Source organism: Peromyscus eremicus, chromosome 1, assembly GCF_949786415.1.
Source record: "Peromyscus eremicus chromosome 1, PerEre_H2_v1, whole genome shotgun sequence".
Classification (NCBI taxonomy): domain Eukaryota; kingdom Metazoa; phylum Chordata; class Mammalia; order Rodentia; family Cricetidae; genus Peromyscus; species Peromyscus eremicus.
In genome coordinates, this window is record NC_081416.1 from 131,033,697 (window position 1) to 131,058,184 (window position 24,488).

The 24,488-nt window shown below is 45.0% G+C and overlaps 1 protein-coding gene across 1 annotated transcript in view; it reads right to left on the reverse strand.

Annotated features, from left to right (window-relative positions):
* The window catches only part of Adamts17 (ADAM metallopeptidase with thrombospondin type 1 motif 17), a 321,166-nt gene that overhangs the window by 129,782 nt on the left and 166,896 nt on the right, over positions 1-24,488 (reverse strand). Inside the window, 1 exon segment of the mRNA XM_059273139.1 lies at positions 24,274-24,424. Coding sequence (XP_059129122.1) covers positions 24,274-24,424 — 151 coding nt within the window.

Consider the following 24,488-nt stretch of genomic DNA (forward strand, 5'->3'; position numbering starts at 1 on the left):
AAAAAGACAGACTCCCAACTGTAATCAATTAGACATTTGGACACTGACAGTGTGTTCAGAATGAGATGAATTATCAAAATTGCCAAGGCAGGCATGGCTATTCTTCCTCCCCAAAGGACTTGTGAGCAGACAGGACCATCAACCATAAGAGATGGGGGCTGGCTGAGTCTATTCCACTGGGAGAGGGATTCTGAGCTATGTTCTACATGTTGCTCAGGGGTCCTAGTGGGACAGTCCCATGGCCCAAGGCCGCTGATGAGTTACACCCATCAATGCACCTTTCTGCACTTCTCTCCCTGTAGATGGCCCCTCACAGTATTTCCTGGGATTGCTTCCCACATAAACTACTTGCACCCAAATCCTCACCATGATCATGGCCTGAAAATTGGAAACAGATGTTCCTATGGCGCTTTTAAAGACACAGTGCTTCCAGGATGCCGAACCCAATTGAGTTGAAGAAGCTTGAGCTGGAATGGGAAGACCTGACCCTCCACTGTGTGGCCAGTAGTTAGTTGGTGCCCTTTGGGCAACACGAGGAATTCCCTGCAGCATGGCACAGTGAGGCGACAGTGAGGTTTGCAAAGGGTGTGCTATGCGCCGTTTAGAAGTCTGCTGTTCCAAGCAATCGCAAACATCTGCACAGAACAGATGTGCAACTGTGCTGTCTGAAGTAAAGAAATGTGCAGATTGGAGGGACAAAAATAAAGAAGAAAGGAAGGAGAACAGCGGTGGAGGGGCTCTTACAACAGGCTAAGAAAAGCTCACAGCTCCTTCTCACTTTTCAAGTGTGTGGGAGCTGGTCTGAGCCTTCAAAGAGTTAGCGACTGAGGTGGACTGCTGCACAGCATACGTGGGTCCAGAGACGCTCCCCTTACTGTTCACCTTACTGTTCCCCTTACTGTTCACCTCTCCATGGAACGGTAAAAAGATGAGAACCCACGCGCAGCACAGCTGCTCCCATAAAGACGACTGCACCTCATTAAATGTTTGATTCCTTGCACTTTCACCTAAGAGTTCCTCCAGACTGTTGCCACGATGTTCAGACATGTGGTCACGAGGCAAGGCGGACCCAGGAGCACAATTAAGGGCAGGAGTGCTTGGGGTTAGGAGAAATAATGGCCACATTAGGAAAGAGAGGAAGGAGGCGGGGTGAACTGTTTATTGTGCATTTTATGGACAGGGCTTTCTCATGAAACTTCCCTAATTATCAAAGCCAAAGAGTGGGAGGTTAGGCAGAGTCTTCTTAAACAGGATACAAAAATACCAACTTAAATAAAGGAGGAAAAAACACAAATGAATTAAACTCCATTAAAATGAAGAGCTTTTTTTAATTAAAAGGCAAGTATAAAAATATGAGAGAAGGTATTTGCAATAGATGGGGGAGGTATTTGCAATGCACATAACCAACAAAGTATATCTAGCACATTTTTTTTTAAAACAAACCAAAACTACTAAAGATCAAATAAGAAAAAAAGCCTCATGAAAAAAAAGGGCAGAAGACTTGAGTATTTCATAAGATGATATTTAAATGGCAATGAAGCATATGAAAATATGCCGAAGCCTCTTCAGCCATCAGGCAAAGGCAAATTAAGACCATCTTTAGATACTTCTACATACACTGAAAAAGATGGAGAGTTCTTCTCCTCCTCTTCCTACCTTCCTCCCCACTTCCTCCTTTTCATCTTCCTTTTTGAGACAGGGTTTCTCCATGTAGCCCTGGCTGTCCTGGAACTCACTCTACACCAGGCTGTCCTCGAACTCATAGAGATCTTCCTGCCTCTGCCTCCTAGGATTAAAGGCATTCGAGACCAGTGTGCAGCAAGGATTCTACTTCTTGACAAGGATATAGCCACCAGGAACTTTTCGAGCAACTTTGGAAAAACATCCATCACTATTTGTTACAGGCATTACACACTGTCAATTTTATAAATCCATCCTCAAGAATATAGTGGAGAGAAATCTGAATATATGCTGTATGAAGACATCAGGGATGCCCGTTTTAATAGGATTTGTGTTATTACAGAGGTAGAAACAAGGCAAATGCTCACTGACACTGGAGCAGATGTATCGTGATTAGAATAGGAGAATATGGTGGGATTTTGTTTGCATGCATTTCAAGCATAGGTAAAAATCTAGTTTTGGGAGCCAGATTGGTGGCTTTGTTTTTTGTTTTTAAAAGGGGGAGTAAGCACAAAGGAGGCTTTGGGATGGCAGCCTTGGCCCCAGGTGCGGCCACTGGCAGTGCCTCTCCAGGATGGTTTTCCCAGCATGCTTAGTCAAATTTGGTATTGTCCTAAATTTGGAATTTTCAGTATTCTCTGCCTCCTTGTCTTCTCCTTTCTACAAGAATTTTCAGGCACATATTAGCTAAACCCTGTGGTAATGTGTCCCTAAGAACCTGCACAGTTGCTGGTTCCTTGGCGGCATTTGATAGTCTGTACTTGCTTTTTCTTTTTCTTGGCATGTCTGTAGGAGGTGATGGCTAAGCTGTTAACAGTTCTGCAGCCTGAGCTGTTACCATTGTCTTCTTGATGGTGCTGGACACCTCAGAGAGCCTCTTTATCACGATGCCCTGAAGTGGAGGCGGAGGGTGAAGTCATTGTTTTCCAGTGACTTTGCAGACAACCATGTCCACCATTTTTCCTTGCCTTGGACTCACTTTTACCCACAGAATGCAGCACAAATGGCAGGATGTGACATCATGATTAGTTCATAAAACACTAGGATCTCTGCCCTCCTTAAAGGCTCTCTGGATTGTTTTCTTGGCTTGCCTTCTTTGGTCAAACTAGCTGCCATATTAGAAAAGGCCATGCTACAATAAACTGGGGCCAGCCTGATGAACTAGACAGCATGAAACTTCGGCCTTTGTTCCAACAACTTACAAGGAACAGGGAACTTCCAATAATTACCCAGGGAGCCTGGGAGCCCGGTGACAAACTCTTCCCCAGCTGAGTGTCAAATGAGACTTCTGACCAGACCTATGCCCTCACCATAACCTCACAAAATTGCTGAGACAGAAAAAACCTGGCTGAGCAATGTTTTATCCACAACCCTCATGATGTTAAAGATCAGAAATATGTTTTGTTTTAAGCGACCATATTTTGTGGTAATTTGTTAAGAAACAATAGTGAACTAACTCAGATACATTTTTTAGTACTTTTCCAAACATCAAAGACAAGAGATTTTTTTCTAATGTCTAGACAATGAAAACATGGAAGCTTAATTGTGTAGACCAAGTGTAACAGGAAAATCAGTGGAAAGAGCCCGTGTTCTATGAAAAACACTATAGAAAGGCAAGGAAAATCCAGAGGAAAACACAACCTAGGACCAGAATCATCTGACTTAGTAGTAAATGAGCTAACCTTGTCTACTAAGATAAAACCTTCACATTAGACGATAAACTAAAGCTCTATTAGATGCTGTGTTACAAGCACTTAAATGTGATTCAGAAGTCAAAATAAAGGAGAACAATTCTAATGTCAGTCAAACTTGAGCCCAGAACCTGAAGCATGAAATAATACAAAGAAATTTACCCTCAACAGTCATCTAGTATCTATGCCCCAAATATTACATAGTATTAAGTCTCATTAAACAAAACAGACCTGGGATAAAAGGGTAAACAAAAAAAAAAGAAGTTACTATAATCATTTAACAGATCTTTCTCAGTCCAGGACAAACCAAATAGTTATGGGACAATAAAAGAGATGTAAATAACATATCAAGATAGAATTGATAGAGCTCCAGTTCTTAAAACAAATATGGCAAGACACATCTTTAATGATCATGGAGTATTTATAACAAGTAGCCCCAGTAAAATATGGACGTGAAAACCATAGCATGATGAAAATGATACTTGAGGCAGCACATTGCTATGTATCCCAGGCTAGCTCATCACTCTTGTAGTCCCAGGATCACAAGCAGGGGCTACCACACCCAGCTTGTAATTAAATATTTGTTTTAAAGAAAGCTAGAGAATAAATAACCTTGTCACATGCAAAAAAAAAAAAAGAAAAGAAAAAAAAGAAATTTAAATTTTCCTTTAAGCAATTTTGTGGTCCAAAGGAAAAACTATAACCCAAGCTGCAGATCGTGAAGGGAATAATGGAGAGGAGACACATTGAGATACATAGAGTAGCTGAAGAAATATTTAGAATCCAAACTACAATAATAAGAATAAAGTAATTTTAACATGCTTAAAACAGAATAATACCAATCTATTTAAACAAACAATCAACCCAGAGGATAAAACTAAGCCTGGTGGTAGTGCTTATAATCCCAGCTCCCCCAGAGGCTGAGGCAGAAGGGTCATAAGTTCAAGGTCCACCATGGCTACAGAGTGAGCTCAAGGCCAGCCTGGACAATCCAATAAGAGCCTGTCGTGTGAAGTTACAAGGGACTGTGGGACAGAGCACGTGTTTAGTATGTGTAGAGCTCGGCCTCTGTAATCAGTACTGCAAACACAAACCCTGCCACCAAGAAGACCAAAACAGAGTAAAGATAAAAGATTATGTTATGATTTAAAAAGCAGGGCACCCAAAGACAACCCCAGAGCTGCTTCTCTGAAGGGAAAGTGAACCAGAGAAACCATTCACTAAATTATTCAAGAAAAAGGGGAAGAAAAAAATGAAACAAGAAGGAAGGAATAACTAAAAGGCAGACCAGAGACCACCTGACTCATTTTATGTACAAAACCCATGGCTTTTCTGTAAATGTTTAAAATAATAGACGTACTATTACATTAAGCCTGTCTCTAGGGTAGAGAGATGGTGCTGTGGGTAAAGCACTGACTGTGTAAAAGTGAAGACACGATTTCAGATACCCAGAGCCCACCTGTGACTGCAATCCCAGCACCGGGCAGGCAGAGCTGGGATGATCCCTGGGCTTGCTGGCCAGCCAGTCAAGCTGAATCAAGAGATCCGGGTTCAGTGAGAGACCGTGCATCAAAAAATAAGGTAGAGCTGGGCATGATGTCTCACACGTTTAATCTCAGCACTCAGGAGACAGAGAGGCAGGGGGATCTCTGTGAGTTCAGCCTAGTCTACATAGGAAGCTCTAGGCCAGCCAAGACTACAGAGACCCTGTCTCAAACAACAACAACAATGTGGTGAGTGACTGAAGCTGACGTTGCCCTCTGGCCTCACACGCACGCACGCACGCACGCACGTATTGTAATGGATAATACTGATTATCAATTTGACAGGCTCTAGAATCCCCTAAGGCAAGCCTCTGGACACACCTGTGAGGGATCATCTAGATTAGATTAGCTTCTTCCATATTTGTGAGGGCTCCTCGTACTTGTGATGTTTAAGTGGGCAGTACCTTTCCTAGGTTTGAGTGTTGTACTGTGTAAAAAAGGAGAAAGCTGGTGGGATGTTGCACTGCATAGAGAAGAAGAAAGTCCTCTCCTAGAATGAGGATGTACTGTGCTCCACTTTCTGACAGGATGTAGTGTCACCAGGTATCTCAATCACCTGCCATCATCTGCAACAACAAATTCCCTCCAACTGTCAGCAGGAACAAACACTTCCCACTCAGGTTGTTCATTGTCTAGGATTTTGTCACATGATGAATTAGTTCTCCCTTTCTCTGTCTCTCTCTGTCTCTCTGTCTCTCTCAGTCTCTGTCTCTGTCTCTGTCTCTGTCTCTCTCTCTCTCTCTCTCTCTCTCTGTCTCTCTCTCTCTCTCCCTCTTTCTCTGGCTACAGACTGAATGACAGAGGGCACCTAGAGAAGCACCATGGCCACCCCACTGAATTCTTAATATTGTATTTTTCAAAAGGACTTTCTATTTAACTTCTAAGGAGCAGCTAACACCAACATCTTAAAATATTTAAGAACATGAGAAGGGAAGATGTTTCCCCTATTTTTTCATACTAATTAATGTAACATTGACACCAAACAGAATAAGCATAAGAAAAAAAACCATACTAAACTCATTTGTGAATAATTGTTGCACAGATTCAAAATACAATTTACTAGCACATTTGAATGAATTATACCAAAGCCAAGTGAAATTTACTTCAGAATTCAGAGAGCTAAGTGTTAGAAAACATGATAATAAAATTCACCATATTACTAACTCAAGAGTGAGGTATTAGGGCTGGAAAGAAGACTTGGAGGTTAGGAGCACTGGCTGCTCTTGAAGAGGAACCGGGTTTGGTTCCCAGCAATCACATGACAGCTTACCACAGTCTGTAGCTCCAGGTCCAGGGGATCCGATGCCCTCTTTTGGCCTCCATGGGCACCAAACATGAATGTGGTGCATGAGACTTACAGGCGGGCAAAACGTTCATGCACATAAAAAGTTGTAAAAAATGAGAAGTTACTTGTTCTCTCCACGGATAATAAAAAGATATTTAATAAAATCCAATTGTGACTCTTATTAAATGCTTAATAAGATTTAAACTAATGTATACTTTTTAAACTTGATTAATACTCGTCTCATGAGGGAAGCATTCCCCACAAAGTCAAGAGGAGAAGAATATCCAATTGTTATTTTAGATCAGAGAGGCTATTAGTGAGTAGGAAAAAAGGAATCATGTCAATAGAAAATGAAATTATTCAACCAGAATATGTACAATATCCAGGCAGTTCATTTAACAAGATGGCTGTACCCCTTTATGAGATATAATCAATTCAGTGACATAATGGAAGAAAAGACCTCATTTAAAAAGGAACAGAAGCATTGTGCAGAAGTAAATGTGAGAGGCAACGTGTAAGATGTATACAAAGACCAAAGTTCTCTGGAGGGTGGGTTGGGAAGACATCTTGAAATCATGTAAAAGAACATGATGTTACTGCAGGATAATTCAGAGTTATGTACAAGGACATACTTTCCCCTAAGTTAATTTACAAAAGAATGAAATTGAATTTAGCATAATCACACAATTTCCAACTAAATGAGAATATGCTGAAGACCACATGGGAAAACAAACAAGGAATAGCTCACCAGCAAAACTGTAGACAAGCACATGTTCAGTGTATTAAAATACTTTATAAAGCTATGGTCATGTAAACATTAAGTGCACGATGTGATTAGTGGGACAGACGGGGAAATCCAGAAATAAAGAAGAAGCCACGGGTCTGGAGAGACAACCAGTGGGTAAAAACACTTCCTGTTCTTACACAGGACCTGGGTTCGATTCCCAACCCTCATGCTAGGTTACTCCCCTCTTTCAGCTTCCACAAACATCTCCACACTCATGTGTGCACAAATATACTCAGACACACACATATTACACGATGTTGTATTAAGGAATTTAACATAAATGTAAATTCATAAAAGTAAAAGAAGCAGCCGCAGAAGTAAATTTATCTATAGTTTAGGAGTGGAAAGACCATTTGGGGCACGGAACAAATCCCAAGATTTAAAAAAAAAAAAGAGTTTACTTCAAACACATGTGCATAAAACAGAAAAAAAAAAGAAAAGAAAGAGAAAAGAAAATACTGAGCTGAAAAAAGGCTGGAAAGTTATGTCAGCTAAAGGTCTATTTTCTTTCATAGGTAAAATTTCTAAAAACCAGTTTTTAAAAATCTCCAGGACACAATGTAACAAAATTAAAAACCAGTCCAGGGAAAAGAAAACGTACTAGTTCTTCAGTATACAGATAAATGCTCGCGCTCATTAATACAAGAAATTCAATTTCACCTGCAGGGGACTCATTTTCAAAATACTCAAGATGGGCAAAGATAAGAAAGATGGGGTGATGGGGCCGGAGAGATGGCTCAGTGGTAAGAGCACTGGCTTCTCTTCCAGAGGACCCAGGTTCAATTCTCAGCACCCACGTGGCAGCTCATATCTGTCTCTAACTCCAGTTCCAAGGGACCTGACACCCTCCACAGACACACATGCAGGCAAAACACCAACACACATGAAATAGAAATAAATAATGATATTTTTTTTAAAAAAGATGGGGTGAAGGCCAGGGGAAGGAGGCACTCTCGCATACTGCTTGTGAAGGTATGCAAATATAAGCCTCTTTGGAGATCAGTTGAGCAAGATCTCTATCTGACGTGTGCTCTTGGTATTGTATAAAATTCAAAGATAGGCAAAAACAGCCTGAGGGTCACAGTGTGCAACAGTGGTCCTCATAGGGGCAGTGAATAGGGACAAGTAACAAAGGCCATTCTGGGTGACTCAGCATGCCCTGCTTCCGGATGTGCTGGTCATACTCATACAATTAGTGAAAAACCAGCGTAACTGTCTTACCATCTGGGCACTTTCCTGTGTGTTTCGTGTTGTGTTCTAGGCCAATTAAAAGTATGGAATTTCCGTGTGTGCAAAATGATCTTTGACCTACTTCTCCGTATTTATCCTGCTCATCTGTGGTTCTCAGTCAGGGCAGCTGAGTGTCCCAAAGAGCATTTGGTGGTATCTGAAAACACAGCTTTTAGTTGTCACAACTCAGTCAGGAGTTGTCCCTGCTCCTCCAGCAAGGAGAGTATATGCCAAGGATTCTGCTAAACCCTTAATGTGCACACGTTGTCTCCCAACAACAAAGAATTGTCTAGCTCAACCTGTCAATAGTGCTCAGGGTTGGGAAACCCTGCTACAGAGAAACTTAATCCTAATGCAAAAGGCAAAGCTGTAGGTCACAGTGGAGAATCCTGTGAGAAGGCACCTCAGCCAGGTGACCGAAGGTAACAGTACCGTCATTCACCACGTTAACCCCCACCCCAGTTTATCCTTACCCGTAATGAATGATCTCACTCTAACGAAGATACAAGAAAGGCCCAATTCATGAAACAGCTGGTCAGTATTCTGCAAAAGCATGGAAGTCGTGACCAATCAGGAGGGACTGAGGAGCTACCACAGAGAGGAGCCCCTATGGGAGACGCGAGTAAATGCAAACCAGGATCCCAGCTGGGACTCTGGTGCAGAGAAAAGGCGGCAAGTGTCTCTCAGACTGTAACAAGTTCATTTCTTGTTTTTGACAAAAATATATATTTTTAAGTGCTGGGGATCTTGAGCATGCTATTAAAGCATTCACCCATTGAATTATTATTCTTCCAGTCCTTTCAGTTTCTAATTTCTATGAAAGTTGTGTATATTTATGGAGTGCTGTGTGACATTTTCATACATGTATCCTTTGTGTAATGTTGAAACCAGGTCAAACATATCTATTTCCTCATGCATTATTATTTCTTTGTGAATTTCTTGGTTTCTAGGATTATGGAATATATTAACATATGGAAAGTTGGTGAATGAAATTTACTATTTTACAACACTTCCTTAAGATCTAAAACTGTCTCACAATAAGCTAAAAACATAACACAATCTACAGTAATTTTAAGTGGAGCAACTCCATTTATACTGATATTGGAGAACTCCAAGACATTGTCAAGGGGAAAATCACAAAAACATGGGAGTGAGCTAACATTTAAGTAAAAAAGGGTTTACATAAGCGGCTATGTTTCAGATCTTACACTTTGTGCATATTTTGCTCATTTGGCAAACATTAATATCAATCTGGAAGATCACACTGAAGGCCAGGGGTCTGTGGAGGGGCTACTCCTTGCTGTGTTTTGGATGTGAAATACCTATAAAGGGCCTATGAGCTAAAAGGCTCGGCCCCAGCTTGGCACTGTTGGAAAGTGATAGAACCATTAAGAGATAAGGATAGTGAGGGCGGTCTTCCAGTTATTGGGGTAATATCCTTGAAGAAGACCCCAGTCATTTCCTCTCCACTTCCTAGTCAGCGTGAGGTGAGCAGCTTTGCTTCATTACGCTCTGACTGCTATGATGTAATACCTCATCAGACTACCAAAAGCAACAGACCAAGGACTGCAGACTCAGAAACCATGAGGCAAAATGTACATGGTCTTTCTCTAAGTATGCTACCTCTGGTATTTTGTTACAGTACCAGAAAGCTGATAATAAGCTCTTTGTTATAATTATTTAATATCCACAGTGCATGTTTACAAACTACTAGCAGCTATACCCTCCTGAGTTATCTTTATACCTATAGACTGTCGCATCTCTCAGTCATCACCAGAGAAGTGTCTTTTTGCAGTTGATGGCTATTGGCATAGAGGCCCATAGCTAGTCAACATGCAAAGACTCAGCCTACATGAGATATCTATGTCACACCCCTTCTGCACAAGACTCTGGGGTCACTGTAGAACAATGGGCATTGAGATTGTAAGAGTCAGAGGTAGTGGATGTCTGCAGACAAATAGTTATTTGCTGAACAGGTCAGGGCAGTTGCACACACGAACACACAGTGTCTGTAACTGTACATGCAAGACTTGTACAGGACCAGACAGACAAAGATCCCTGCATTGATGGGGGAGAGTCCCACCCTCAGGTGAGGAACCATTAGCAGTTGATGGCTACTGGGGAGGATGAGTCAGTTTTGTTCAGGGATGTGGTCTCTGAGGGGCTACCCATATTCCAGTCGATGGTCCGACACCACACATCCATACTGGCTGCACTAAGTGGACTTGTAAAAAGAGCACATGATCCAGTCACAGTGGCACATTCCTTTAATCCCAGCACTCAGAAGGCAGAGGCAAGCAGATATCTGTGACTTCGAGGCCAGCCTGGTCTAAGGAGAGTTCCAGGACAGCCTGGGCCACATAGAAAGATCCTGCCACAGACATAGAAACAAGCACATGAAGTTGGGAGGGAAGTAAGGGGGAAATACGGAAGGAGTTGCAGGGGAAGGAATGGGCTGGATTTGATCAGAACACATAATACACACACATATGAAATTCTCAAACACTAAAAATAAAGGTGATCAAATTTTAAAGTGCTAATAATTTTTTCCTAAAGACATTCTTGTATTTCCTCCTCCAGGGCACTTCTTCTTTAAGTACTTTTCCTCCCTCATCTAGATAACCCTGGTCATGCCCATGTTCACCACAGCTTGCAAATCTAATACCCACATAAACCTTCTTCGTCCCTTGCAGGACCCAGTTAAAACGCCCACCCATGTGAAAGGCCAGCTTTGGGCTGGTCTGTACCTGAACCCCGCACCATTCCTCTCCTCTATACCTCCATGGATTCTGCTCCACCTGCACCATATAGAACTCTGCTCCTGTGCAGGGGTAGCTGTATCTTCAAGGGCCTCACCTCTTCTCCAGGCTCATCTCCCAAAGACTGCTCTATACTTCACTAGAGCTCCGGAGTGGATGGTGAGTATGGCATTCTGCCTGCCTCTGTGGAGCTCGGTCCAGGACTGACATACATGATATCAACAGGTATCCTAATGCTCTGCTCCTTCAAGGTCAAATCCAAGGCACTCAGGCTTTGTAAAGGGGCAGCCACTTGAACCAATCAGGAACTGGAGGCCCAGACTCCTCTGTCTGCCCCCTTTTCCTGTTCCAACCAGGAAGAGCCCATTAGGGATTTAAGGGTGTGCCATCCTGACCAGTTCTGCTGGGAAACAGTTCCATTTCTCTTCTCTGCTGTGCCCTGGATGCTGAATTCTCAAGGACAGCAGCTGCCTCCCCATCATCACATCCACACAGCCCTGGTCCCCCCATCACCTTCACACAGCCCTGCCACCTGCCCCCATCACCTTCACACAGCGCTGCCACCTGCCCCCATCACCTCCACACAGCCCTGGCAACACATCACCTCCACACAGCCCTGCCCCCCCATCACCTCCACACAGCCCTGGCAACACATCACCTCCACACAGCCCTGGCAGCACATATACATCCCCTATAAAGGCATGCTGGCTAGGAGAATGAACAAATGAATAAAGGTACTTCTATGTAAAGCAATGGCTGCCTTCAACATGGAGGGGGAAAAGCCAACACATTAAGTATTTACCCATTTACTGAGTTTAGGTATCACATACTTTATCAACACTGTGAGGCAAGACTGTCGTTATCCTGTGGTATACACAAGGAAACAGTTAAATCACTAATACACACTGCAAATTCTCTACTGACCCCAAAGCCCATGGCATCTGCCCATAAGTCGTATGAGGTCTCCATCAGTCCCCAACACCCCCTCCCAAGACCTCACAGTCTACCCATCGGGCAAGCCTCCTGTTTCATCCCATGCTGTTCCCTCTGCTTGTAAGGCCCCATAGAGGTGGAAGATCCCTTATCCAAAATGCTTGGGACCAGAAATGTGTCCAAGTTTGGATTTTTTTAAAGATTTTTTTTGGGGGGAGGGTTGGTATTTACAGAAACTTTACTGGTTGGACATTCATAATCCAGCAGCCTGAATCATAAAAGGCTCCAAATTTGGAATTGAGGGGTGGGGTGCCAGAAAGTGTGCCCAAGCTTTGTCTGTAAGTGCTGCTGAGCAACGCAGTCTCCGGCTTCGATGAACACAGTGCTTCTGGATAGGCGGGTACATGCTGGGGCGGACTCTAAGGCCCCACCAGACACCGGGGGCCATTCTTGAACAGCAGCAGGAAGTGCTTGCTTGGTTCCTACAAACAACAAGAGGATAAAACAGCTCCCCCTCCCCTGAACTAGGCTGTGCCACCTCGAAGACCTAAGGTCTGGTGGAAAGTACATCCTAGTTGTTCTGTGCGTGTTTCCTGCTGGTACCGTGTGGAAACCCAGCCAGCACTACACTCCCTTCCTTGGCCAGAGGAAAGCAGGAGGCACGTGTTAAGGACCCCTTGATCATGGACACAAGTCTCTCTCACTTTTCTCCAACTGGTGGCCCTTCCCAGGACTGGGAATTTGACCGCGAGTCACTTTTTGCCTCTTTCCTCACTGGGCTCCCACTGTGAGCTGAGAAAGTAGCTCGCAGTCCTAGAAATTCCTGAGGGGACCATTATGTAAACTCCCTCAAAAAATGTGTTGTTGATAACACCAGCCAAAGGCAGATAACGCGCCAAGAGCTAGATGAAACGGCGAGGGATCCAAATTTCCCACAAATACTACTGGGGTTTGAAGTCTTCCCCCAGTCCAGCACGCCAGCACCACACCTGGAATGTTTCCTGGATTCCGGGTGAGGTCTCCCCTTCCCCGTCCCTGAGGGTGGTGGAGATCACCTGGCTGGGCCTGAGTGCTTCAGGGTGAGGATGGAGTCTGGGGCCAGGGCACTCAACTGGCAAGGGGCCAAGGAGTGAAAGATAGCACACAACTTGTATTGTCTGGAGAGCTCTCTGAGAAGGCCGTCTACTGTAAGCTTCCAAACACTTCTGGAAAATTCAGGCCAACTTCTGCCGAAGTCCAGGAACTTCAGGAGCTGAGACCCAACTGAGACAGGCCAGGCAGCTTGCCCTCGGACGTCTAGCTCTACACTCAGCTGCACAGCCCTGTCTGAGAGAGGCAAGGTTAGACAGGCTCCTGGACTCTGCCAGCCTCCTGCTCTAGCCAGGTCCACTGGCATTAAAGGGACAGATTTTACTTAGACCAGTAGTGTCCAACCCAGGCTGACTGTAAGAATCCTGCGGCCCTGGAGCTATAGAAAAAGACAGAGACCTGAAATTCATGCCCATCTCCCTGAGAAAGGGTAAGACGGGATCTGTAGCAGGTCACAGCAGCTTCTGCCAGTCCCTGGAGGAGGCTCTGAGGTAGTGGCTCCAGGTTGAAATATGACTGACATCAGAGGTGTGAACCTCGCTGTCTTGTGGAATTTCAATACCCAGGTTTCCTGGACATGCAGGGATCTCTGTATCTGCTGACAGACTGCAGGCCCCTCCCAGCAGGACACAAAGAGGCTTCCCATTAGGAGGCCAGGGAGTTTGCAGAGGTGCATACTGGGTGCTCAAGGGCCATCCTTGGGGGTTCCAGCCTCCCAAGGTGCCAGGAGACATGGCAAGGACACAGATGCAGGAGAAAAGGACAGGCCAATGTGACAGCTAGCTACGCTACATCTGTCACTCTCCTGCTGGGCCCAAGAACCAAGGTAACAGAAGAATGGAGCCCGCAACACTTACTGATGCTAAATGTTAGGTCATCTGTCATTGAACTTCTAAAACAACCTGATGATGGGCCCATAGGACTTACCCTCTCATTTTTCAGGTTAGCAGACTGAGGCAGAGACAGACTGTGACCACCAGATGCGGACGGGAGGTTGGGGCAGGCAGACTGATTAGGGAGACTCTCTTTGTCACCACTGTACAATGTGTACCCAAGGCTATGGCAGTGTCGTGGCAAAGAGGGAGGTGGGAATATTAGGCTGGAGGCTCCAGATGCTCTTTCTTGTCCCCCTGAAACAGTGGGCTCACAGCTTTGACTCTCAACACTATTCAGAGAAAAACTGTAACCATCTTTGGTGCATACTATGGTGTGTAGACACACCCATGTCAATGTCAACTATGGCATGTGCAATTCCTTCTGAGAGTCATCTTTTTTTTCTACCTGTGGCCATCATGCATGGGTTTCATGGTAGTTAAGGTACACTATGTTGCTGAGAGGCAACTGGCATTTGGGCACGGGTGATCATTCCCAGAGCCTTTCAGCTCAGATCGCCAGGTGCTGGAGGTATGCGTAGGCTCCCTCTGTACTGGAAAGGAATGTTGGGGGCTTTGTGAGGCAATGACCGTGGGCTCTATGTGTCCCCAGCCACTGGCCCTGGCTCCAGTAGCCATGCACACCCTCGCTTCCAGTAGACAGTACCTACAGTTCGATTCCTGCCCTTGGCCTCACCTGGCAGAGCATCTGGGCTCTGACAGCTTTAGAGCCTTGTGGAGGAGTGACTTTGCTGATGGGGGACAGGAGGAACTTGTAATCATAAAGAAGACTGATTGTGCTAATTGCATAAAGCTCATTTCCCCTTTCTAATAAATATTTACCCTCCGATGTTTATAACTTTTATGTTTGGACTTTCCTGAAATGCTTTATTGAATTAAAAACATCACATTACCATTGGCTAGAGGAAGAGACAGTTCTACTTGCCAATAACTTCCATAACAAATGCCAGCTATTGATGCCAATTTTTTTTTGTAGTTCATATTTCCATAGACAGCCCCGAGCCTTACAATACCAGCATTCTCGAGACAGACACGAGAGATACAACGGTGATGGGATGGGGCCCTCCAGAACCCTATAAATGAAAATGGACCGTGTTTGATTCTTTCTTGGTTCTGAAGTATGTGAATGTTCCGGAAAGCAGAAACCTGGTTACTACTTGAAGCCTCGGCGGCTCCTAACACGAATCGCAGCCATGTTTTCCCTATGAGCAAGGGCATGGCTCTAAACGTCTATGGGTCTTAAAACAGCTATGTGCAGTGAGTGCCAGGAGAACACACAAGGAAGTTTAGTCAAAGGGAAGTCCTGCACTCAGCATTCTACCTAAAGAATGGGGATACAGGGCAGCTGGGGCTTTCTACAGCAGGCAGAAGCCGGCCTGCCGGAAGCCGGCCTGCTGGGCCCTTTCCAGGGCTCTGAACATTCAGTGGCACCTATTACCCCCTTCTCAGAGTAACTTGTCAAAGCTGACGAACATGAGACTTACAGGATTAGCAGGGAGACAATGCCATTGATGTGTTCAAAGTACAGAAAGACATTTCCTTGTGAGTGACACGATATTGAGAGTTTCTGGTTTTAAAATGTTTAAATTACATTTTGTGTGTCTGGAAGGGTGTTGGGTGTGCAAGTGCCAGGCATGTGCATGTGTGGGGGTCAGAGGACAACATGGTAGAGTTCACTCTTCTCACTCTGTAGGTCCTGGAACTCAGGTCATCAAGCTTGGGATGTCACTGGCCTAGGAAATGTGTTGATGAACACACTCTGATAAGAGCTGGCCTGGGGTAGAATGGTTGCTGTGATGTGGAAGTTGTGGGGAGTACAAATGGTAGTTTGTGAGGTCACCCATAGCTGGTAGACAGGGTGAAGGTATCTGTGACTCCTAATCTCAGTGCCCGCCATGGGAACTGCAAAGACAGTAGGGCCTCTTGCCAGCCATCATGAGTGAAGGGGATGTTCGCTTCAATGAGAAGCTGGAGGGAAAAGTTGCAATCACTTTCCCAGCCCGTTTCACAAAAATTCAGTGAAACCATCCAAAGGCTTTGGTTCAGGATAACCAGGGTCATGTGAGGGATGAGAAATGCAGTCTCCTGAGACCAGGGAGGCCATACCTGCCTTCGACCTTCTGTTAGGACACACTCTAGGCTCACCTTTCAAGCAGGACTTTGACTCTTGTTTATGTATTTAGCATTTATGTGTTTATTTATCTTTTTAACTTTCCTTTTATTATTTATGTAGTGTGCATGTGTGGCACATGCGTGTGTGTGATTGGGATGACATGTATTTGGAGGTCAAAGGACAACTTGGGGAGTCAGTTCCCTCTTTCCACCTACGTGGGTCCTTGGGATTGAATTCATGCTGTCTCGGTGGCCAGTGCCTTTACCCACTGAGCCACCCTGCCAGCCCTCGGCAGAGAAGCTTGTTCCTCAGAAGGCAGAGCTGAGAACTGAAGAGGGCTCACAAGTGTGAAGATGCCTGGTGTTGGTCTCAAAACGCAGTCTACCTAGTTTCTTTCGTTCCTTGTTTGAAGCTCTGTAGTCTAAAAACAGACACACTCAGCCCTGCAGCCTTGGTGTCTCGGTTTTAGTTCCTGGGCCATGTCCAACCCGCTGCCAGTGCATTATTTTTGGTGGTAGGCTTAAAGCTTTAGAAATGTTTGGGACTAAAGACAGACAGAGAGACAGACAGACACAATACACACAGTTGTCTCATTAATGTTCCAAGTTTTCCATGCTAGCTCTGCACAGGGACTCAGCCCTGTGGCTGGTTGTGAACATCCCTCAGTCCTTGTCTTCCAGGGAGCAGGGCCTGGGAATCCAGACCACATTCTTAATTCCCACACAGGAATGCAGCTTTTAAGAGAGACGTTCCTCCAGCCTTTTGAAGTTGTAATTCCTGCATGATATTCTCTCTCCTAAAATGCCTCTCCACGAGTATTTTCTTTTGTTTTATGACATCTAGTAAGTAGATTTTTTCCTATTAGAGGGGACCAAAAGTGGTTTGGAGCTTGACTTTTAAAATCTTTTAAAAAGATTTCTGTATGTGTGTGTGTATGTGTGTGTGTGTGTGTGTGTGTGTGTGTGAGAGAGAGAGAGAGAGAGAGAGAGAGAGAGAGAGAGAGAGAGAGAGAGAGAGAGAGAGAGCTTGCGTGCACGCACACACAGGTGCGTAGTTCAGAGCACAATGTTGAGTGTTGGTCCTCACCTCCCACCTTATTTGAGACAAGGTTTGTCTTGTTTTCATGTCTGTGTACACCAGGCTACCTCATGAGCTCCCATGGATTTTCCTACATCCACCTCTAATGTCTCTATAAGAGCACCAGGATTACAGATGTGTGGCCGTGTTCGATTTTTCTGTGGGTTCTGGAGGTCTAGACTCAAATTTTCAGGCTGGTACAACAAGTGCTGTCCTTACTGAGCCCATCTCTCTGGCCCACAGCATGTTCTTTCTGAAATCGGGCGTGGGGGGTGGAGACAATTTGAGATGTAACGGCAGTAATAGGTGAGATTGCTGGTGTGAGGACTAGACAGCTGGAGCTCTCCACAGGGAAGTGAGAGGGAGTTACAGGTCCAAGAAAGTCTCACATCTATAAGGAACATGTTGTGGGCTCTGAAAAGATGCACAATGCCTTACTTCCTGAAGGAGATGGAGTGCCATTTACAATACATATGTAATTTTAAATAACACATGTAACATCCTTACATAGTTTTCTTATGAGCTTAGTAATCTTAGTAAAGGCACAATATATAGCTACATGCATTTTCCTTTGTTAACTGGTTGTTTTATAACTGATACTGTCAGTCTTTATTTATCTGTCTCCTATTAGAACACCAGACATGCAACTGTACCCAACACCACATGTACCGTTTCTTTCCTACACATTCTTCTGATAAAGTTTAATTTAAACAGCATAGCAAGGGATTAGGGATTTACAACAACAATTACCAACAAAATGACACTTGTAACAGTGTATCGGCCAAAGTTATTTAAAACTGTCTAATTGCTCATTTCTGGAATTTTCTACTTAGCATTTTTGGACTCTGGTCGATTGTGGGTAACTGAAACCTTGGAAAGTAAAGCTGTGGTCAAAGAAGGCTACTTTATTCCTCCTCGTGCATAAAAACCCTACAGCATCACGCTTCCAATCCTCTCCTGGCAAATGCCATGACTTTAAGGGAGTGTATTAGTTTCCAATGGCGAATTTCTATTGGCTTTCTATTGCTGATTAAAAACAAGCTACTAGTTTAAAACAGCACAGTTGTCTGATAGTTCTAGAACTCAGAAGTCCAAAATCACTTTCACTGGGCTAAAGTCAACATGCCTGCAAGCCTGGCTCCTCCCTGGGGCCTCTTCAAACTGCGGTCTAGATCAACCTGTGTCCTCGTCGGCTGTTACACCGATCTCCTGCTTCTAACGTCACTTTATCACTCACTCACTCTGCATCCTTCTGGATGATTTTTCTGAGCCTATCAGACCAACACAGGTCATCTAGGGCAATGTCCCCATCTGAAGGTGATTAAATCATACCTGAAAAGTCACTCACACTGTTCACAACAACACTCACAAGCTCTGGGGTTTCGAATGTGGAGGTCTACCATAAGAACATTTCTAGTTCTTTTTGTCAAATGATCAATGATATTTTAAAGACATGTATAGATGTCCATATAAACCACATGTTTTACCCACTTAGAGCTATTTCCAGGGCTCTTCATTCCTTTTTAGAAACAGATTTTCTCACCCACCATCTTCCTTTTGCTGAAAGGAAGATACTATTTCTCGTAGTGCATCCTGCATGTGGGGAGGTTTTTCAGCTTTGGTGGAACAGAAAGCCTGCATTTCACAATGACTTTCAGAAGATAATTTTGCTGGGTATAGAATTTTACGTTAGCAGACGTCTCTCTTTCAATACTCTAAGAAACTGCTCCACCCCTTTATCTGCTTGCACTGCCTTTAATGAGCAACACGCTGTAATTATCTGTATATTTGTCTTTAATCACCTAGATGTTTTTCTAAGATTTTATCTTTACTACTGCTTCTGTATCACGTTCATTTATTCATTTATGTGTGTGTATGCGCATGTGCCTATGTGTGGTAGCACATGTGGGAGCAGGTTCTCTCCTACCAGTGTGGGTCATGGGGACAGAATTCAGGTCATAGGGCTTAGCTGCAAGCTCCTTTACCTGCTGAACTTTCTTGCTGGCACCTGTTACTATTTTTAAATGTTTTGGTCATGATGAATGTTGGTCCAGATTTCCTTGTTTCTTGTATTTAAACTTCACTGTCCTTCTTTGACCTGTGGTCTGAACATTTTCATCAAATTTGACTTGTTTTCAGTCTCCCCCCTCCTCCTTGGTGTTTCATTTTTAAAATAGTTTTGGTTGCTTTGTGTTCAAACTTACTAACTCCCTCTTCTATAAAGTCTAATTTGCTATCAATCTTGCCCAGGAGATCCTTCATCTAAGACTTTGCAGGATTCTATTCCAGAAGTTCCAGGTAGACACCATTCCCATAATCCCTGTGTGTGTTTAATATGTCCTATTATTATAATTGTTGTTCTGATGTCCTTGACATGGGGAACTATACTATTTGTGCCATTTCTAGGTCAGTGTTTATTGACTCTCCCTCAAGATGGAGGCATTTTCCTGCTTTGCATGTCGGTCAGGTTTTTTTATTTTTTTTTTTTTAGTTGATAGTGGACATGGTAGTTGTAGCTTTTGAGTAATAAGCAGTTCTGTATTTCTATTACCTGAATTTTGTTCTAAAATTTGGTAAATCTTAAATTTTAAAAATTGTGTGTGATGTATGTATATATCATGTGTGCACATGTGCAAAATCCAGAGATAAGCCTGTCTCTGTGCCCTTCCCCACTCCCCAGCACTGGGGTTACAGACACACGCTGCCACACCTGGCTTTTATGTGTGTAATGGGGATACAAATGCAGATCCTCGGGCTTGCAGGACAAGCAACTCACCGACTGAATCATCTGCCCAGTCACATAAATTAATCACAAGTTTGATCTGAGACCAGATCAAACTTATAATGCGGGACTAGAACAGCATTTTAGTGGAAGGCTGATATAGCACCATTTCTGAAACAGAACCCTGTGACCTCTAACTGGTGCCTACAAGAGCTCCTGAGATTCTCCCTCGGAACTCTTTAGGACAGCTAATTGCCTTGCCTTGGGTAATGTTTTCACACTAAGCTGAGTAGTCAAGGGGGACCCTCTGTAGGTCTCTAAGGTTCTCTGTGTATCTGTTGTGGTTCAACCACCTGGTCCACAGATGGTAGCCTTGCTCTGGGAAGTTGTGGAACTTTGGGGATATATAGCAAAAGTAAATTGTTACAGGAAGGTCTTGAAGGTTACACCCACCTCTGATATATAACTCAACAATTTTGCTTCCTGATCCACCAGTACGTGAAGAGCTACTGCCTCATGTTCCTGCTACCACAAATGGACGCTTCTCCCACAGCTTGTTTCTGTGGGGGCATTTTGTCACAGTGAGTTCCACACACTCTTAGAAGGCTGGTCTCCTACGGAACCACTGTAACCCTTTTGGGTTCTCCTTCTATGTGCTGCAGACTGAGGGTGGTCCAGGCCACAGGTGAGCGGAGCCATGGTTCTCCTCCACCTCCTTCAGATCTCTCAGTCATTGAAGGCCTTGGCTCTTTGACGGCCAATGTCCTGAAAGCTCACCATTTCATGTTTTGTCTTTAATTATTGCAGCTGGGAGAGGGAGCAGCCAGTTAAAAAGCAGTAAGCATATGGAAACAAGGCTTTTCTTGAGGGGGTCGGGAAAGGCGTCGAGACTATAATCTCCACAGGGTGACGGGGCAGGCTTCATGGAGAAGGTGGCCTGTGAAAACTCAAAAATGAAAGAATGAGCCATTCGGATCACCGAGACAGCGGCTGCCAGGTAGAGCAGCCGGCTGTGTCTTTGCCATGAGCCTTCTGGTGGGCTCCGGAGAGAGCAGGAAGGCCAGGCCAGAATAGAGGAGGTGACCTGGGCCTAGAGAATGGGGTGGGGAGAGACAGCAGTGAGAGAGCACCCAGCAGCCCTTAGCTTATGCGCCAGGAAGGACAAACGACAGACATGGACACAAACTTCCGCATGACCGGATGTCGCCAGAGCACAGACTCTGAAGCAGGGAGAGGCAGACTAAGGACATGGTGAGCTAGAGTCCGGTCATGAGGTCATGAGGCTGTTCCGGTGTGCATCTGATGAGAGGGATGCAGCCTGGGCCAGGGCACCATGCCCCAAGTTCCCAGCATTCCAGGTATCCCAGAGAGGCATTCTGCCATGCGTTCCCTGAAGTGTAGGAGTGTTACTGGGACACGTTGTATGGTGTGAACACTCACTGTCAGCTCACTTCTAGAATCCCCTAAAAAAATCACTAAGTTACCAGAGGGGCTGATGACCAGTGCAAGCTGTGGCTAGCAGCCACCCAAGTGTCTGCCTCTAGGCTACCCTTTCCCTCTACTCACATATAGTCACTTCGCCTAGAAACTTGGGCTAGAAGATGTTGATTTGTTTTGATCTATTAATGATGACTCTGTTAAGGAAAATGCTTTCACTGAACAAGAGATGCAGCTGCTGGCTAGCTGGAGGAATCCATGTGGTGTCTCAACAGAACTTACAAATGGGCCATCTTCAGGGTGTTTGTGGGGAGTTTCAGCTTCTAGGTCAATGGTTCTCAACCTGTGGGTCACAACCCCTTTGGGGATCACATATCAGATATCCTGCTCATCAGATACTTACATTATGATTCATAACAGTAGCAAAATTCCAGCTATGAAGTAGCAACAAAATGATTTTATGGTTGGGGTCAGCACAACATGAAGAACTGTATTAAAGGGTCACAGCATGAGGAAGGTTGAGAACCCTCTCTAGAAGAAGGTAGCTGTAATGCAGGGCTAATCTTTCAAACTGTCTTCTGAAAGAAGGATGCTAATGAGCTGAGAGAATCCCAGGTGGCTTGTCTCCTGGGGTCTATCTTCAAACTCTGCCAGCCTTCCTGGCTCCCCAAGTAGGGGGCGTCTATGCTTTTCTTCCTGCTCTGTTTCCTCACCTGCTAAAGTTGAGTTCAAAAGCTTCTGCCTGGAGTATAGCAGTCAGGGCTGCATGTGACAGTCCCAGGAAAGCATCCAACCTGGAAAACTCTGAATCCCCAAACATGAGTGTCCCTCCATGTCACCTTATCCTGTGTGGTCGTTTAAATAGGAATGGCCTCCACAGACTCATGTGTTTGAATGATTGGCCTGTAGGGAGTGTCACTATTAGGAGGTGTAGCCTTGTTAGAGGAAGTATGACGCAGTGTGGGTAGGCTTTGAGGTCCCTATGCTCAAACTATACCCAGTGTGGGACTCAGTTCACTTCCTGTTGTACACTGCCATGCTTCCCACCATGATGAGAAAGGACTAGACCTCTGAAACTGTAAGCCACCCCAATTAAATGTAGTCCTTTCTAAGAGTTGCTGTGGTCATGGTGTCTCTCCACAGCAATAGAAATCCTCACAAAGACAGCTGTGCAATTACCTCACCCCTGGACAGGAATGGCAGGAAATGGGGAGATGGCGTCTATTTAGTCCCCAACTCACTCAATCCTACACTGGCTGGGCAGCTTTGCCTGACCACTTTGCCCCACTAGCCCTGGGACAAACCCCTCAGAAGACAAAGTGATCAACGTGTCCAGGTCTTTGCTGGACACTTTCTCCTTCTCTACTCCAGGGGCCTGGAACCATTCTGTTCCTCCTGAGACACCAGCATTCTCCCCAGGACCTACCTATGTGGTCTTCATACTGAAGTCACACTGTCTTCATCAAGGGTCTCTGGAAACCTGCTCTCTCTTTACTCTCCAATTCACTTTAGTGACTGGAGGCTGGCCATAGGCACTTGGCTACAGTAACAACAGCCTTAAGCACAAAGTGGCTGATGGTAAGCATCAGGTACCATGAAGAGCTGGGGACAATGGAGTCCTGGGGCTGATCACATCCGCCAGGCATGGAGGGGCCTTTGTTGGAGAGAGGATTCAGGACCACACTTCGGTAGATGCTCTTGGAAGAGCCAGATCATAGCCAACATTAGCCTGGCTCTGAGGTGATGTTTCCTGTGACCCTAAAATGTCAGGCAGCAACCCAGCCGAGAGATGTTGGCTCGATGTCCCGAACCAATTCACATTTAAACATGAAGCAGCCAAGAGGAATCGTAGCATCTCTGGTGTCTCTGAGAATCCCTCCCCTCCCCAGCCCCATCCCTGGGGACTTCATTCTGGAGGTAGCCTCTATGTAGCTGTTAGCTTTGGGGTTGGGCCTGCCCTGAGTTCCTGTATCTGGAGACTGGCCAGTCTATTGTGTATCTTCCTTGGGACTACATGCTATCCTGAGCCCAGGCCTTCAACAAATATCCCAGACTCCATTGTGGGGGCTCCTGAGTTTCATATGCCCCTAGCCACGTCTGTTTCTGTCCCAGGCGATCCACCTGCTACTCAAGCCAAGCCTCACTGCCAAGCACCACCTGGACCACTAGCTTCTCTAGTATGCTTCTGGTGTCGGGGCCACTCCTGTCTCACCCACAGGTAGCCATACACATGGCAAATGTCCTGTCCCAGGTCCTAGCACAGTCCTCTTGGCACTTTCCATACACAGAACTGGCCAAGCCCTAGGCCTCACTGTTTGCAGTATACTGAGCAAATCTGCATGGTGGGGGTGACCAGATTGGGCTCCAAGTCCTTGCACTGTTACCTATGCCATAATCAAACCATTGGCATGATAACGGAGTTTGATTTGGTAGTATTGTCTACAACCAGGAGGTAGATTCTAGAGAGTTCTGGTGAGGACTAATGGAGCTCATGCAGGCTAGGGCTTTAGGATCAATCAAATAGGTGCTGCTCAATAAGTGTTGTTTGTGAATTATTATTATTATAAAATTAACATGTCACTTATTAAATTCTTTCCATCTGATAACCTCCAATGTGAACCAGTTTTTAGCTCACCTCCTTCACTAGGCAGGGTCTGATATCAGGCGACATCACACCATGTCTAAGAAGTGTGATTAGATTTCCTTTGTCCTAAAGATTTCATGCTAAAACACCAGGCTGCTAGTGTGAGTATCCCCAAAGTATCCCCTTCAGAGTGACCCATGTGCAGGGCTGTGAACGGATAGATGCTTGCAAAAGCATGTGCTGGCACTTTCACAGTTGGTTATATGGGGCACACCTGAGCAAGTACCTGTGAGGATGTGTGCACATGCACACACCCTCATGCCTATGCATATACACAGTCACACTCATGTCTATGTCTGAGATACCCATGACATCCAGCAGAATCCAGACCTGCAGTGGGGCTGCTGGGCTGTGTGTCTTCCTCCATCTGCCCTTCCCTGGCTGCTTACCTCCATGTTTCTGCAGAAGGTAGCATTGGTGCCAAACAGGATCTGGCACTGCTCATCGGCGCTGTAGTGCATGCCTGGCAGCTTGTATGGAAGACGCAGGGCATGCTGACTCCTGGGGTCAGTGATCAGTAAACAGGTACTGACTTTGGATCTGAAAAAGCCAAGAAGCAGATCAGTCTCCAAATGTAGTAGCTCATCTTTGTTCTAGTTTTTCA